The 16740-nt window shown below is 49.8% G+C and overlaps 3 protein-coding genes across 3 annotated transcripts; 2 read left to right on the top strand and 1 right to left on the bottom strand.

Annotated features, from left to right (window-relative positions):
• NCLIV_015500 (conserved hypothetical protein) lies at positions 1 to 1740 on the top strand (the record flags this gene model as incomplete). The annotated part of the gene is made up of 2 exons (XM_003881742.1): positions 1 to 712; positions 1328 to 1740. The coding sequence occupies 2 exons, from the start codon at positions 1 to 3 to the stop codon at positions 1738 to 1740; spliced, it is 1125 nt and encodes a 374-aa protein (XP_003881791.1).
• Positions 1741 to 4474: 2734 nt separating this feature from the next.
• Positions 4475 to 6200, bottom strand: NCLIV_015490 (replication factor A protein 3 domain-containing protein; the record flags this gene model as incomplete). Its single annotated transcript, XM_003881741.1, has 4 exons — positions 4475 to 4551; positions 4928 to 5062; positions 5394 to 5500; positions 6181 to 6200. 4 exons carry the CDS (start codon positions 6198 to 6200, stop codon positions 4475 to 4477), a joined length of 339 nt encoding a protein of 112 aa, XP_003881790.1.
• Positions 6201 to 9753: 3553 nt separating this feature from the next.
• NCLIV_015480 (emp24/gp25L/p24 family domain-containing,transmembrane protein) lies at positions 9754 to 11692 on the top strand (the record flags this gene model as incomplete). The annotated part of the gene is made up of 4 exons (XM_003881740.1): positions 9754 to 10054; positions 10224 to 10441; positions 10916 to 11020; positions 11549 to 11692. The coding sequence occupies 4 exons, from the start codon at positions 9754 to 9756 to the stop codon at positions 11690 to 11692; spliced, it is 768 nt and encodes a 255-aa protein (XP_003881789.1).
• Between the last annotated feature and the right edge of the window lie 5048 nt (positions 11693 to 16740).

Here is a 16740-nt window from a genome sequence, read left to right as displayed (position 1 = left end):
ATGTCGTCAGAGCCGCATTCTCCCGCCACCCGAAACGGGGACTCGCCTCCCTCCTTCGACGTCGAACGCGGCCAGGAACCCTCTTCGTCTTCTTCCTCTTCTTCCTCTGCCGCGTGGCCTTTGCCGCCGTCATCTGCAGGGGAGGCGTATCACGTGGCGTTGTTGCATCCGGAGCAGCGGGAGTCTCCGCGTTTTCGTCCGTTGCATGCGGTCGACGAGGATACGCCTTCCGTCGCCTCGCCGCGCTGCTCTGCGACTCTGCACTCACTGTCGTTCTCCGCCGGGTCTGGACCTGGGGCGAGTCTGGAGATGAAGCGCATCATCTGGACGCTCCTCTGGTTCATGTCGATGCTCCTGACCCTCACTTCTCCGGGACCGCCGTTCGGAAAGTACAACATCGTCTGGTCCGACGTCGTTCAAGTCCTCTACAAATGGCCAGCCTTCGCGTTCGGCGCGGGCTATCTCCTCCTCTTTGCGATCTTTGCGGGATTCGGATGCATCGTGACACCCCGCAGCTGGTTAGCAGTCGGTCCCGCTCTCCTGTGCTTTCACCTCTTTGAGGAACACGGTCTGAACGGGCTGGACGCGCGCCGATCGCCGCTCAAAGCGCACCTCAACCTCGGGCTGAAAACCCTCTTTGGAAAAACGACGTGGGAGGCAGATTTCGTCAGCGACGCCTCCGTCATGGCCTTCTCCTTCCTCCACCTCGGAGGTGCGGAACCAGACCCAGCAACAACTCGCGCGGCGCAGCCCTCCCGCGAGAAACCAGGCAACTCTCACCGCTCGAAAAAACCTGGGCAAGAAACACCCCAAACAAACATCTCTCCAGAGACGTTTCAGACACAGAGAGATGCATATACATATATACACATAGACGTATATATATGTTTATATGTACACATATATTTACACATACATATATATATATATATATATATACATACACATTTGTATATTTTTATATACACACACATATGTATACATTTATATGCATATATATATATATATATTATGTGTATGCGTCCGCAAAGGCATTCACATGTATAGAGGATAGATGGAGGGTCAAAGATATACACCCATTTTATCTCCACCAACATATATATATATATATATATATATATATGTAGGGTTTTCCTGCGACGGCTTGGATTCGTGAGTCAGGGGCCGGTGCTGCGCGGAAGAAAGAGGTTCTCCATTTTTTTCGAGGAGAAAGAAGGCGTTCTTTTCGCTTTTTCCCACTGTCCACACCCGCGACACGTCTCGGTCTTTTCTGTTTTGTTCCAACCGTGTGTTGTGTGCGGATCCGTTTGCGTGCTTTCCTTTTCAGGTGTCAGCGCGCTGGCTCTGTGGCAAGGGCCGTGGTACGGGACGGGCGTTTTTGCATTTGGTTTGACGCTGCTGGACGGTTTGTTGCATCTTTTCTTCTTTGTCGCGTCGGGATTCTCGTACAACCCTGGTCTGTTTTCCGCTGTGCTTCTGAGCATTCCCTCCGCGCTCTACTACTTTCTGATTCTCGACCGCTACATGCTGGAGAACTCGCGCGCCTCCTTTCTGCGCGTGGTTCGCCTCGGCCTTGGCCTCGCTTCCCTCTGCTACGCCCTCCTGGCCCTCGCAGTGGCGTGTCGCCTCCCCGCGCTCACTTACGTCCTCGCGTACCTCCCACCTCTTGCTCTCGCCCTCATGCACTTCCGCACTTTCGACAAATCGGGCGGATCTCCTCGATGGGCTGAACTGTGGTGAAGAAGACAGAGACGAGAAAATGCGAGAGGGAGATCAGGAGAGAAGAGGACGGCAGAGGAGAAAGAGAGGAAGATAAAGAGAGGAAGAGAGAGGATCGGCAGGAAGGGCCGTCCTCGAAGGGGGAAACGTTCAGAACGGAGAGAAGTCGTGTGGTCTGTTAAGTCGCGACTCTGCATCGCGGAGAGAGTGGAGATACTTTGCGCGAAAAGGGAGAAGATTCTTCGCTCCTCACGACGTCGCCTTTCTGTGCCTGTGTGCGAAATAGCCTCCCTGGGGATGACAAAAGAGCGGAGTGATGCGGAACTCTGCGATCGTCGCGGGTCTCAAAATACAGCAACTGCCAAAGGCTCGCCTGTGTGTGAAGGGAAAGGCCGGAAAACCCTGGAGGAGGAGCAGACGCGTCCTTGCAGCGGACGCTGTGCGCCCTCAGCAAACCTCTTCCCCACATAAACGAAGCAAAGCGTTCTCTGCCGTCAATCTGGAAGGAGAGAGAAGAGAGGAGACAGAGAGAGAAAGGAAGAACTGTGTGGTCGCACCTGTGCGAGGCCTTGCGCGTCTTCGTCCCTGCAACGCATGTGCTTTTTCTCGCGTTACTGTTCGCTTTTCGCTCCATTTCCTCATCGCGGTGTCGCGCTCGATTCCGAAACCCTCTGTGGCTCTGAACGGCTGCGGGCGTTGACGGAAGAGCGGCGCGTGGTGTAGACATGTCTCCTTTTCGGTCTCTTGCACCCTTTTCTTGGAGACGCACCAGTGCCTCCGTCGAGCGCTCTGTGGCAATACCTCTTTCAATAAATATGCCTATATATATATTTGTATATGTGGAGCGTGATACAGCGAGAGATAGAGATATATGCATACATTTATATAGACGTACAGGCGTCTCTATCGGTTGCTGTATCGCTGTCACGTTTAGGCATGGGAAAACACCAGAGGCCTGTGGAGGTGTTTTACAGGTTCCCTGGATCGGTGAAGTCTTTTAAAGTTAAAGGAATGCAGAGAGTGTCTATTTCGACCGCGTGCTGCAGAGAAGTACTCTGAATTTTTTCAAAGACTCTTGAAAGGCGTTTGTCTTTCGTCTCTTTGTGCCGCCCCTTCAAAATTTTTCTATTCTCCCTTTTTCCCTGGATCTCTCGTCCTGCCTGTGTATTCAAGAGTTTCTTTAAACACACACCTGCTGCTATACTGCATGTCTACGCAAGGGTTCCGAGACAACTGTCGAGGCGTCTTCCTTTATTGAAGTTTGGGGGCTCCTACACTCGAGATCGTGCGAAGTCGTAACTGCGTAAAAAACTATACATGTATGTATGTATGTATGTATGTATGTATGTATGTATATATATATATATATGTATATATGTTTGTGTATGATTTAGAGATGCATGTCTCTGTACTGGCGCTCTAGCTAACGGAGAAATGCATGTAAATGTTTTTTTTAACTTTTTTAATTTCGGATTGGAGCCGAGGCCTTGCCTGTGTTTTGCAGAGCGTTGGATGTGTGCAGCTTCTTGCGCGTCCCCGTTCTCCGCTTTTTTGTACCTTCCATCGTATCCACTCTCACGGGAAAATCTGCATGCGATCGACGACCTCGAGAGTAACCAGTTGTTTTAAATTCCCTCGTGCTCCCATGAGAGAGCGTCTTTTGTTTCCGTCTTGTAATTTTACCTCCATTCTTCTCTCTTTTGTCTGTTGTCTGCCCTCTTTGCTCTCTTGTGCATGCGGTCGCGAGCCTGAACTTCTCCTCTAATGTTCTCGAGACGCGAGAGAAACCCAGTCCCATGCACCCCCGCTGTCTGAAAAAAAACCAACGAGGGCTTTTCAAATCTAAGGGCCACAAGCTTTCCCCTCTTTGTCTCGCCACCGTCGTCCTTTCCTCACCTCAACACGAAAGTGCGAAGAATCACAGAGAAACAGATACTTGGACATATATATATATATATATATATATTTGTATGTATGTATGGAAGTGCATGCAGATGTGTTCGCCGAGCAGTTCAGCTCATCTCTCTCTGGTAGTCGTAAAACGAATATGCCAAGATGTGCGAGGCACTGAAAAGGCAACATCCTTGTCGAACTCTCGGCACGCAAGAATATAGAGGTTCTCACGTCTATCCGTGTTTTCACTACAAAACCTACCATGATACATGTATGTCCATACATATATTTATAATATATATATATATATATATATACGCATAGGTATCTGCTGATTCAACACTATCTGGGGAGAGAAACCTAGGTAGAAAAGATCGGAAGTGAGAGTTTGATACGGCTTCTGTGTGAAACTTCGGTGTCCATGCTTAAAGGGGCTGAAGCGCCTTTGCGAGGCGAGCCGATAGTTTTGACCTCGTGGGCTAGTGTGAAAAGTTCACCTTTTCCGGATGAGCGTCGATTCACTCAATTCCTCTTCAGCGCGTGTGTGCTGGTGACAAAAAGATACGCCCACAGAGAGAGCAACGAAACTCGGGAAAGCGAGAGAAAACGCGAAGGAGAGACGGAGGAAAGAAACAGCCAAGAGGCTAAGCGTAGACCTCCCCGTTTGGACAGAGACAAGAATCTTAACTAACGCCAGGAGAGAGCTCGAGGGAAGAAGCGCCTGTCGTTCCTGGTGCTCATCACAGAAAAGTAGACAAAGCGAGTAAAAAAGAGACAAAGCAAGTAAAAAAGAAAAAGCAACAAACGAGAGGGAAGGGGGGAGAAGAAAGTTTTGTTTTCTTGATTCTTGAAACAAACTTCTTTAGGCGGCGGGGGTAAACAGGGAAGCAAAGAGAGGATGCTTCGCCGCAAAAGCCACATCTCGCGCCAAGCCGGTATCTGCTCCAGCACAAAAAAGAGAAAAAGGAAAAAAAGGATCTCAAAGAAAACACGGAACAGACAGAGCGGAGAAACATCTGGAGAGATCCGGACTGCCAGAGATTTTGGGTGCGTGAGGAAAACAGCAGAAGCGAGAGGACGAGAGAGGAGAGAGAAGGAGAAGAAAAGGAGAAAAAAGAAGAAACAGACAAAGACGAGAAAGGTAAATAGATGAAAAAGCACTAAATATACATATACATATATATATATATATATATATATGTACAGATGTATATGTGCTTCGACCTGTCCACATAGGATGGACGAGGGGGCGAAGTGTTATATTTCAGAAAACGTTGCATTTTCTCTTTCTCTTATTCTCAAAAGAGCAGCGTACCGAGATCATCTCCGAGAGGAATGAGGACGTGGTTGTCACGCTGGAGAAGAGTGAGGTTTTCTTGAATTTCTCCCGTGACTGTGAAGAACTTGCAGGGCGGAACGTCTGTCGCCAGTTGACATTTGACTTCCGTCCCTGTGAAGAAAACAAAGACATGTGCATTTCTTTTCCCTCTTTGCTCTCCTTCAATTCGCGTGTTCTCGATCAGGAAGTAGTCTGGTGTATCCCTCCGTGCCGCCGAGGGCCTCCCGCTTTCGTCCCTCCTTCCTTTTCTTCCGTCCTCTTTCTCCCACTGTCGCACGGTCGTTTCTCGACCGGCTTGTCTGCCGCTTTTTTCTGCCGTTCGTCTTCAGCTGTTTCTGTTTAGCGCGTCCCTTCCCGCGACCGCCGTTTCCTTGCGTTTTATAGTCTGGATTGCTCTTTCATCCGCCTCTGCATGCGCCTCCGTCGCGCGTTTTCCTCTCACCGTCGCAGGTCTGAACGACAGCGTAGCCGTCCTCGACTTGCTTGACGCGTCCCGTGATGCTGACAACCTTCCCCACCTGCTCGGCCAGGTGAAGGGAAGGCAACGGCCTGGCAAGAGACAAAAACGAAACAGAAATGAAGGAACAGACGAGACAAGATACAGAAGAAAGTAAGGGACACAGAGAAGGAACGGTTGAGGGAGAAACAAGAGCGAGAGAGAAGAGGAGAGAGGAGGAGAGGAGAAAGAAAGGTAGGGGGCGACGATGGAAGGGAGGAGAAAGAGAGGGAGAGGGTGATAGTGGAACGAGAGGAGAAAGAGAGGGAGAGGGTGATAGTGGAACGAGAGGAGAAAGAGAGGGAGAGGGTGGTAGTGGAACGAGAGGAGAAAGAGAGGGAGAGAGTGATAGTGGAACGAGAGGAGAAAGAGAGGGAGAGGGTGAAGTGGAACGAGAGGAGAAAGAGAGGGACAGGGTGATAGTGGAACGAGAGAACGGGGAGGAAGAATGTGCGGAAAGTTAGACGCGCGAGAAGCGAGGGAACACGAGGAGAGAAGGGAATGCGAGAGTGAGAGAGGAGGAAAGGAGTAGCGAAAACGCGAAACGCGCAGGATGCGCGGGAGGAATGAGACCAGCGCTGTCGGTAGAAGATGGATGCGAGAATTGATTCTGAGGACCACCCAAACACAAGAAAAATCGTGAAGATCGAGACGTTCACTGCGTGACCCAACACAACCGTCCACCAGAGACACACAAGACTGCTTGAACAAGCGAAATCCCCGAGAACCTTACTGGCAGTAAACGGCGGGCATTGTGTGGAGTTGGAAGCAGAGGAACCTGAACGTTTCCAAGAGGAAGTCCAAGAGCAAGACGGGGCAGGCGCCAAACACCGGTTTTTCACAACCGCCTCGCGTGAGACAAGCAACAACACTCGTAAACCTTCCACTGGGTTGGAGCAGGAAACAAAAGAGTAAGGAGGCTCGGCAACCAGATTCCTGATTTGACGAGGGCAAGGGAGAGGGGACGGCCGGAATCCAGAACACTACGAGGCAGGATTGCCCGTGGTTATCTCTTCAGGTACGCCAGGCAAGTTCTGTCTGTTGACTGCAAAGCTCCAAAAAGAGAGGCGAGTCTCGCTGGAAAGAGGTTGAGCGAGACGGCGAGTGTGAAGGCGGAAGTTCGATATTGACAGGCTTTGAAACGAGGGAGGGCGGCGATTCTTGTCTTGTCGCTGGGCGTGTGTCTCCGTCGTCGTACTCGTTTTCTTGAACATGGGAAAATGCGATTTTTGGCGCCAAGCAGAGATTTTTTCCCTCTGATTTTCCCGCCGTTGTCCTCACCCCCAACCTGGACAGAAAACGCGCAGGGTGGATGTCGTTTTTTCCTGCGGAGACACGGACGGCGGCCGCAACCGTGCATGTGTGCTACCACCCCCCTGAAGGTTTCGCCGCTGAGTTTCGCGGAGTTTTGCACATCAAATCGACAGAACCGAGAAAGCTCACCAAAAGCAGGTTCCGCTTTCCGGTTCTTTTAGGCGAGAAGACCAGCAGACGATCTAGGATATGCTGTCTTCTGAGACAGGGCGGGGTGAGCCGCTGCCGCCGGGACATTCCGACCGCCGCAGGCGCTGTTTCGTGACTCGCAGGCTCTTTCTTCGCGTTTTACTCCTTTCTTCTTCACTGTGTGTCTCGACATCCCGGCCAGGCACACAGAGACAGAGAAATCGATGGAAGCAGAGGAAATGAAACGAAGGTCTTGCGAGCCCGTTCTTCTGGGGTGTACATACGGCCACCTGGTGGACGCTTCATCCTAAAAAGTGTGTACCTGTTCATCGAAGCGAAACAGCCAAAAAACATGCCCATGCATTCGCCTCTTGTTTCCTGTCCCAAAAAGCAAGTTTCGCACTGGCATCTCGGCGGGAGGAAGCTGTTATCCGTCCTCTAACCTTGTCTTTCGGTAGCGGAGTATGCAGTGGCGAAAAACTAACGTGAAAACCAACGGCGGCTGAGTGTTTGCAAGAGTGAACCCATGCTCAAACGCACACACGCCACCCATTCACACACACTCTGCTGGGGAAGATGAGCAACTGGTGCGAAGCCACCTCATCGTCGGGACAGGTTCGCTTCCCATGTAGCACTCCGCAGTTTGCTTCTACCAAGGCGCCAGGTCCTTGGAATCCCAGAACCGGCCCCCAAAACGTCGGGTGTGTGCCTTAACACGACACCTGACTGCGTTTCTTTTAGGAGCTGTGTCTCGAAGAAACGCCTCTGCATGCTCTGTATACAGCATTGCGACAGCTGCGTTGCTTGCCTTTTCGGAGTTTGCAAGTTTAGCTTTTGCCTCGGAACAGACTGGAAGGGGATCAGGTAATCTGTGTGCGGCTCGAGCTGTGTTTTGACATGTGACACGGCTAACAAGCCCGTGCAAGCTCCAGTGACAAATTTTAATCCACAGTCGTCCATGGACAGCAGATTTCGTGATTTTTAGCTGCTTTTGTCAGACCGACGTGCACGCCTGTTCGACAACGCGCCCCGTTGTACGTCCGGGCAAAACGATCCTGATGAGTGGACATCCAACACCCTGAGTCCAGGGGGCTTCTCCCAAGAAAGGGCTGAGTTTCTTCATTTTTCCACGTGAAGAATTCAAGAATCTAGAGCACTCACCCTGGTGAGGTCCCGCATAAACGCTGCAAAGAACAGTCTCTGTAAAAGCCCACCACTTCCGCAACGCGCTGATTAAGAAAGCGTATCGAAAATATGACCAAGGAACGCCGAATGCAAGCGAGTGATATCGTGCAGCATCAAGCATGTGGGCTCCCAACCGATTGACTAGGTGAGGCAAGCAACGGTCATGAGAAACGGTGGAGGAAGTTCCAGCAGTGTGCACGACTTTTCATCGGGGCTGCCAGTGAGCGCCTTGTACCCAGTCCCTCTTTTATGTACGCGGAAAGCCGCACATGTCAGAGGTAGCAGTTCAGTTCAATAAGTCCGGCCCAACCACTCAAGAAAGCTTTCTTCCATCGACCACAGCACAAAAACACTTTTCTCGAGCACGCAAACTCGAGAAATGCCGTGCCACCCACCGTATCGCTAATCAACGGAGTGTTGTAGTCGCCACGTCTGCAGCCACTTTTACTTTAGAGACGGGACACACGCTCACACACGTTCACGGCTGGAGTGCATCGATAATAAACATACCAGCTGCTAATACGGCAGCGCACCTCACGCTTGCGTCCATTCACTGCGGTAGACTAAACTGCACCCCCGGCGGCTCGGTGGTACGGCCGCTGTGAAGCCTAGACAGTTAACGTACGAGAGACTATGAATTTTTGCGCCAGACCCAGGCCGAACCTCCTGGCGGAGCGGGTGACTATATCCAGTTGGAAAGCCACCCATTTAACGCGCCAGGGAACCCAGAAATGTGTTCTGCTGCAGTGGGTTGAGCTGAGGAGTCCAGTGACCCGACAGTGAAACCGGGTAACTCGGTAGTTTGCCCTGGTTCTCGGTTGATACTTATCGTAGCACGATCGAGTTTAGCACAGTGTTCCCATGAGAAGAAGATCCCCAAAAATACATATCGCTTCTCTGTCGCTTGTGGGAAGCCTCTGGGATCTGACCACACTCACGCTGGAACGCAGGGCTAACTGAGGGCTAGATTACTCTCCACTGCTGCGCACTGACGACATCGCCGAAAACAAAAGGATGTCACATACGCTCCCACAGCTCAAGTCCTTCATTCGCGGCGCCTGACGGGTGAAATAACCTAACGCCTCCGGGCCCCCATGCTCTGTGTGCCGACCAGAGAAAACGCGCAGAAAGAAAAAAGTGACGGGCAACACTGGGACCACAATCCGGTCGTGCGGTGTACAGACACCGGAGATCCAGGCGGCGCATGCGCCGTCTGGGTTGCATGCAGGAACTCGGACTTCTTCCCCGGGGGGACCCGCGAGAGAATCTCGGATGTCTGAATTCACAGTTGCAATGGCGTCAAAGATCATTCCCAAACTTTTCCGAAACCGGGCTCTTGGTCCATCTGCTTGTTTCAGGGCCGACGAACGGCGGACTATCCGCAACTGCGCCAGCACACTTGCACATCGGTGCGTTTGCCTCGATCGGTTCCAAAGTTTAAGACACTTCCGGGCACTTCTTTACTCGCTGTCCTGAACTGTTTTCGTGAGTCACTGTCGGCTTTCGTCTGATTCGCAGACGCCGTTTCGTCACTCTGTCTCTCTGATATCTGTTTTCCTGTCGTTCTGCCCTTGTCTGTGTTCGTTCTCAGCCCTGTGCCTCATACCGCGGTTTCAACGTACAGGCGGTTCAAAAAGCTTTCCTTGTCGCTCCGTTTCTGTTCCCTTTTCTCGGCAAGATGACGCTGCCACAGCCGATGCAAACTCCTCTCTCCGGGTGTCTTTCGCGTTCCGAGTCGCGTTTCGGCGCCGCTTCATGCAGGCTGACGGCCGCCTTTCTCGTTGCAGTTTTTCTCGGGATTTTCGCCGGATTTTCACCGACCCATCCAGGCAGTGGAAAGGTCGCTTCTTTCTTTCCCCAGACTCTCGGTGCCTCAGCCGCGTACTTTTACGTCCAAGAATCTCAAGACAAATGCTTCGTGGAGAGTGTGCCTCTCGGAGTCGCCCTAACGGTCACCTACAACAACCCAGAGAACCCTGGTCAGTGCTGGTCTGCTGTCGTGAAGAAACACAGGCAGGGCAGTACACCAAGAAAAGACGGAAACACGGATCCTTCGTTCTCTTCTCTCTCTTCATCTCTGTTCCTTCTCTTTCTCTCGTCCCTCCGTCTTCCTCATTTTTCTCTGTTTCTGTTTCTTTTTGCTTGCAGGAGTCACCTGCAGCATCGTTTATAAAGACCCATCAGGCCGTTCCGTCTACAGCAAGGAAGTCCTGCCGACGGAGCCGCAGGGGAAAATCTCGCACATGACGGCAACAGCTGGCGAGTACAAAATCTGCATTTCCTGTGCCTCCTCCAAGTGGTTCAACACACAGCTTCTCAAGTGGTCCATCTCGATCGAACTCGGAGACACAGAAATCAACCTCGACGTAAGGCGAAACACACACACTCAAATGAAAACCACACCTTCACTAGGGGGATTGACACGCTTTACACAAAAATACACACGCAAGTCAACATGCTTTTATATCCTACATCTCTATATACATACATCGATGCCCGTCTTCTGAGACCTGAGATAGAAACGCCGGGTAGAGAAAGGACGAAGGCAGCGCGACCCCCAACTCTGTGCAGAAATGCACAACAAACATGAACATCCACTGCTCACATACGCATATCGGACTGGAAGGACGGAAAGCGGGCGAACAAGGAACTTCCGCCACCACGCTCAGCGAGATCCTCTCGCCCCAGTGTGAAAGATACTGGACACTCTTTTTTCTGACACAACGCGCAACAGAATGAAGAGGGAATTGAATGCCTTTCGAAAGCACTAGATTGCGTTTCTCTGCTGCCGCCGCTTTGCCGCATTTCCCGCGCCTTTTCTGTTGTCTTTGGTGGAGCAGGAGTTGGCGAAGAAAGACGACGTTGATTCTCTGCAACTTAAGCTACAAGCCATAGCGAAGCGCCTGGAAGCGATGCAGGCCGAAAACGAGTACGAGCGTGTGCAGGTGAGGACCAAAAGAAACATGTCAATCTTTGTTTTCACGTGATTCCGCGACACGCGAGTCGTTTCATGCCTGTCTACAGAGAGTTAAGTATACACACAGAACTCTGGATATACACCTATTCTGTCTTTCTCTTCTCCCTCGAACTCCACCAATATATGTATATATATATATATCCATATATATGCTTGTATACACATGTATTGTGGGTTTGTATTATATACATATATTTCTGCAGCGTCTGTGGTAAGAGAGAGGGAAAGATATCGATGAAGAGGCGTCTTTGAGAGGTATAAGCACTTCATTCTCTAGTCTTTGTGACAGCTCGACTGTGTGCCTTTTTCCTTTTTCTCGTATCAAAATTCTCACTTTCGTAGCCTCATACATGTATATACATATATATATATATATATATATATGTATCTCTGTGTTACCGTGTATTTCGATGTATTTCCATGCCTCCATCTATTGACATGTGCGTGTGTGGACACGTTTGTTTTTATGCCTTTCTTCTTTTTTTTGTGCAATCAGGAGGAGCGTTTCCAAAGGACACATGAATCGATCAACAGCCGAGTTGTTTGGTTCTCCGTTCTCCAGTTGCTGTTGCTATGCGCCACAACCCTCGTCTCTGTCTTCTACCTCATTCGCTACTTCCACTCTCAAAAGATCATCTAAAAGCTTTTCAAAGAGAAGGCCGTCTTCTCTCTTTGCTTTTTCCTTTTCTCAACTCGAACGCGTTTCAAAGCGAAGGGAAGAGGGAGAGGACGAACCGCGTAAACGTCCTGCGCTCGCCGAGTTGCGAGACTAAAAAGCTGGATGACACAAAGCCAGGAAATGCGTCAAGGGAAAATCCACGAAGGAGGGTCGGAGCCTGTTTTGCGCGTGCATCCGCTTTCATCTTCTGCGTCTTTGTCTCTTCCTGTTTCTTCTCATTCGTCTCTCCCTTCACGGACATCCACGTATATGCGTGCTATGCATACGTGGATCCGTATATATGCATGTGTGTAGTTACCTATGTATCTCTATATATATATATATATATATTGTGGCTATATCTCTATGTATATGGTTTTACGTGTGTGCAAGCGTACCGATGCATGCAAGTGCGCGTTTTTGGATGCGTGGCCGTCGATGAGAGGTGGATGTTCCTTTCCCTCTGCACATCCGTTCTTTTTCGTTCGACAAATGTCTTCCTCTCTGGCAGGAGAATTTTGCGCAGGCGCACCAAAACTGTTGAATCAAAAAGCCTCCATTTTCTAGAAATCGGGAACCTCTTCGTTTTTCCGCCGACGCCGAAAACTAGACTACCACACACCTCGTGAAAAAGCGCAGCATATCTACACACGTAGATGACTGCATGCGTGTTGACTTGATGCATGCGCATTGTTTACGCCGTCGTGCACATCTCCACGCGTTAACGGATCTGTGGGCGGTTAGGGGAAAATGGCAGAGATCGAGGAGAAAGGGGCGAGAGAATGCAGGCAATGGAATGGCCACGGGGGCTGTCTGCAGACACCGGTTGAGCGAAGCCTTCCAAGGCGCATGCGGCGAAGAGAATTCTCTGAGAAAAGGAGACGCGTTCACTTTACAGGACAGGCGAAATGGAGAGTCGACGTTTTCAAGAGAGGAGACTCCGCAGAGCCCAGAGCCGAGGCAGCGGAGCTTTTGGAGAAAAGACGCCTCTCAGAAGGCGAAGAAAAGTCTTTCTCGTTAGCCTTTCTCTCTCGCTCCCTTACAGAATCAGAGAGTGACGTGAGGAGAAGGAGGAAGGAGGGAAGAGAGAATTCAAGAGAGAGCGAAGAAACATACAGTGGGGGGTGATCAGCGGAGGGAAGAAACCTAGCAGAGAAGAAGCCTCTCTCGAAACATCTGTTGCGTACCGACACTTCACACGCGGAGTAAGCGCGAATCATGAGGAGTTGACATTAGAGAAAAAGGAAGTTTTCTGATCTCTGTTTTGAGAGAGAAATTCTGTCTGGTGCGTTCAAATAACTTTGAGAGAAAAAGGAAAAACGGAGAAAATGACTCACGCAGCTGTTTCGAGTTCACAAACTTTCACCTTCGACCCGTAAATCTCTCTCCTGTCGCTTCACCATCCTCTTCCCTACTCTGCGCCCAACACATATATATCTATCTATCCAACTATCTATCTATATGTATATATATCCGTAGGTAGATCAACATATGCAGGAATGCAAAGTTAGGGGCTCGAAATGGAAATGTGAATACAGTTTCATTCGAGGCACAACAAAGTAACAGGAAAGTCGAGGGCGCTCTTTTGGTTTCATGGAAAGCGAGGATGGTTTTGTATCGAATTGCTGGCAAAAATGACCTTCTTTGCCTCTCTCTACGTCGATACTTCTATCTATCTATGTATATATCCACTGTGAATAGATGTACATATATATATATATATATATATATGTATACAGTATCCATATTGGGATGTCTCTGTACAGTACCCCACCATCGATCTCTCTCCTTCGGTAGAAACACACCCTTTTCCCTGTTTCTTCGTTAGACCTTCTCCTTCACCTCGTTGTTGCCTCTCCGTATCTGCAAGTCTCTTCTTTGTCGCCCCGGCGTTTCCCTTCGCCTCTCCCTCTGCACATCTTCCTGTCTTGCCCTTCTTTTCATCGTCTTCCCCGCGCGCCTACGACCCTCCACCCATGCAAGACACGGAACAAATAGCTCTCCGTTCATTAGCCGGTGTCTTTTATCGAGAAATGGCCAGCGCTGGCTTCGGTGTGGGGCTGCTGCGCATGCATGCATTTCCGCATTTTTGGCAGCGCCAGGGCGGATCTCCCCTTTTGAGTGCGTGCGATTGAGCGAGTCGGAGGGGCGATGGGGCCGAATCGGCGGGGCTGTGATCAATCAGTCTTCAAAAACCTGAAGACTGCAACACGTAATATACTTCTATTGCGGCGAAGATGATTTATGCCTTTTTCGGCATTCGGCGGAGGTCTTAGGAACCTGTTTTCTTCGATTTTCGATTTTCGAAACTTCGAAATTAAGCAGGCTCCTTTCTCCAGGACCGATTCTGGGCCAGATATCTGAGCCGCGAGAGAAGAAAGTTGCGGTTTTTTGAAAAGGGATTGCGAATTCTCGAAAAAAGTTTGCTTTTGTTTGTGGAAGCTGTGCGTGTTTTTCTAGAGTAGAGACAGTGGAGGAGACGTGGGGAGGGGGGGGAAGAGTGGGGAAGTGAGGGACAGAAAGAGTTGAGTAGAATGTTCTCGTGTTTCTGCTTCGAGAAGTTGCGTAGAACGGGCACTTTATCGCCAGGAGGATTCTTTTTTGCCTCACTGACTAATGTTTTTCTGATTTTGTCGACTTAGTAGAGAAATGACGTCTTCTCGGTGGCTGTTCAGAACTAGAACCGGCTGTTTCGGTCCAGCGCAGCTTGTTTCACCGTCCCTGTCTTCCTACTTAGCACTCGTTGAGTCAGAGGAAATCACTCCTCTTTGTGCTTTATGATTTTTTCTGAATTTAAGAGTGCCAAAAGAAAGCAAGTGTACTTGGGTCCTCGCTGTTGTGCGCTTCGTGGCTTGTAAGTCTCGAATCACACGAATCGGCGGTGATTTATACGACGCTTGCACATTCGTTTCTGTTCCGATTCGGCCATTATTTTCATTTTCAGGCGTCGCGTGTTGGTGAAAAAGAGTGCTTTCATGTCACAGTTCAGATTGGCAGTCACCCCTCTACTCAGTTCTTAGGTTTGTGTGTCTTGTAGTTAGAGCACCCTCAAACGCAAATATCCTTGTATTTTCTCGCCGCTGATGGAGCATTGCGCTGGCCTAGGGCTTCTTTATTTTCCATCCCACCGTGGCGATATGGAATAAGCGGATCCGCACGAAGCTCCTGCGCCGTTGCCTCCGCGGTTTTTCAAATCGCGGGGGTTCGTCAATGCGTGCAAATACCCAACCGTGCTAAACGGAGACGCCCTTGCCTTTCCTGGCCGATGTTGTAGGGCTGTATGGCTCTCTTGCGCATTCGGTTGTAGAAACCATGGGGACACGCGTTTCCGAAGGAACGCCACGAATCGTGGATTCGTGGAGATGGCGAGGCAGTATGTGTGACCGAAAACGTTTTGTTTTGCACTTGCTTGATTTGTCTTGGTAAGCTTTCCTCACTTTCAAGGCAATTTCACTGGTGCAAGAGAGAATGCGTTGTAGACTAGCAGTATTCTCCTCGTCGAACACACACAGACGGTGAGGAGGAGGAGGAACGACGTACAGTCCACGGGTCTTATCACTAGAAGGAAAAAGAGCGCGGTGAGGAAAGGAAAGACAGGGAAAAGCCGGTGAAAAGAACGAACGGCTCAGAGAAGAGTCGGCTTCGTTTTCTTTAAAATTTCTGGGTGTTCGGGGAACGGAGGTCACGATGCCGAGTCCGGGTGCAGAAAAGCAAGAACGACGGGGAACTGTAAAAGCAGACGATGAGCAGGGCTTTCGAACTCCGCTCTCTTCTCTAGACGGCGAGAGAAACAGTAAAAATGCTGGTCTTTCCTGGCAAATCATTGCTACAGGGGAAGACAAGACAGAAAATGGCAAGGGGCGGTCTCAACCAAAGAAGTAGTACAAAGGGTCTCGTTGAAAGGCTTCTTTTCTACGATGTCGCGAACAAGGGAAGAAGGGAAACCTGGAAGCAAAACCATCTGGAACAGCCACAGAAACGCACGCTTCCAAGGAAAAACAGGAGACTCACCACAGTCGTACAATGCTTTGGCCTTGCTCACCGATCACCCGTTGCAAAACAGGCATCGCTTCCTCTACCCTAGCACAGGGTCCGCGAATGCCGGGAGCGTGTTTCGAAGAACTCAGCAAAACAGCAAATGGAAGTCGGCATCTCACTCCTCACAAATTCTTTGTATAAACTCGTGTTATTCATGAGCATTGAAATAAACCTACAGCATCTGTGACGGGTCAGTCGGTTTATGAAAATCAAATACGAAAAGAAAGGGGAGAAGGTGGAACCTCTCCGTGGGAAGAAGAGAGGAAATGCGACAAGCAACAAAAAAGGTGTTTTGAGCGATGCGAGGGGCTCCACAAATCTCCCACAACGATCTGAGAGAGAAAGGATGGAAATTTCAATTCTCTGGATTTGCCTCGGGTGCCTCCTCTATCCCTTGGGAATGTGTAACTTCATATCCCTACACCTCCACATGCATGCACAGATTTTCACACAAACATCTCTGCGTATACTTATATATATATATGTATATATGAAGCGCATGAAGAGATGCGGGATGTGTGGCACTGTACGATGTTCGTGAGACCCTTGAACTAGAACTTAATACTTTTAGTTGAAGACGCAGCGCCTGCAGTAGAAAGCGAGGAGTGCATTTTAGGCGAGAGATCGATCTCCTCTTCGGTTTTTATACTTTTCTGAAGCATAAACTGGTAGGAGACACCGGCATCGCATGCAGTGCTCGATACATGTGTATCTCTACCTCGTTACACTTTCCCCGTGGAGTTGGGAAGGCGACAGTTTTGACTTGACAAGCTGAAATCCCTTTTACAAAGAATTGGAAACTTCCTGTCAACGACGGGAAGCGAGAGTGGAGAGAAACCTGTTTTTCTCATTGCCTTTCCCACAAGACAAACGCACGAAATACGCTGTACCGGTAACCACACGAAAAAAGTCGCATCCGAACTGCGAAGAAAATGTCCCTAAAGGCTCTCCAAACACGACACACTTTCAACCTTGAGAAAAAGCCGAGTTTC

The sequence above is a fragment of the Neospora caninum genome, chromosome VI, assembly GCF_000208865.1.
Source record: "Neospora caninum Liverpool complete genome, chromosome VI".
NCBI lineage: Eukaryota > Apicomplexa > Conoidasida > Eucoccidiorida > Sarcocystidae > Neospora > Neospora caninum.
Note: the sequence above shows the minus strand (reverse complement) of the source record. Positions and strands in the feature narration are given on the sequence as shown.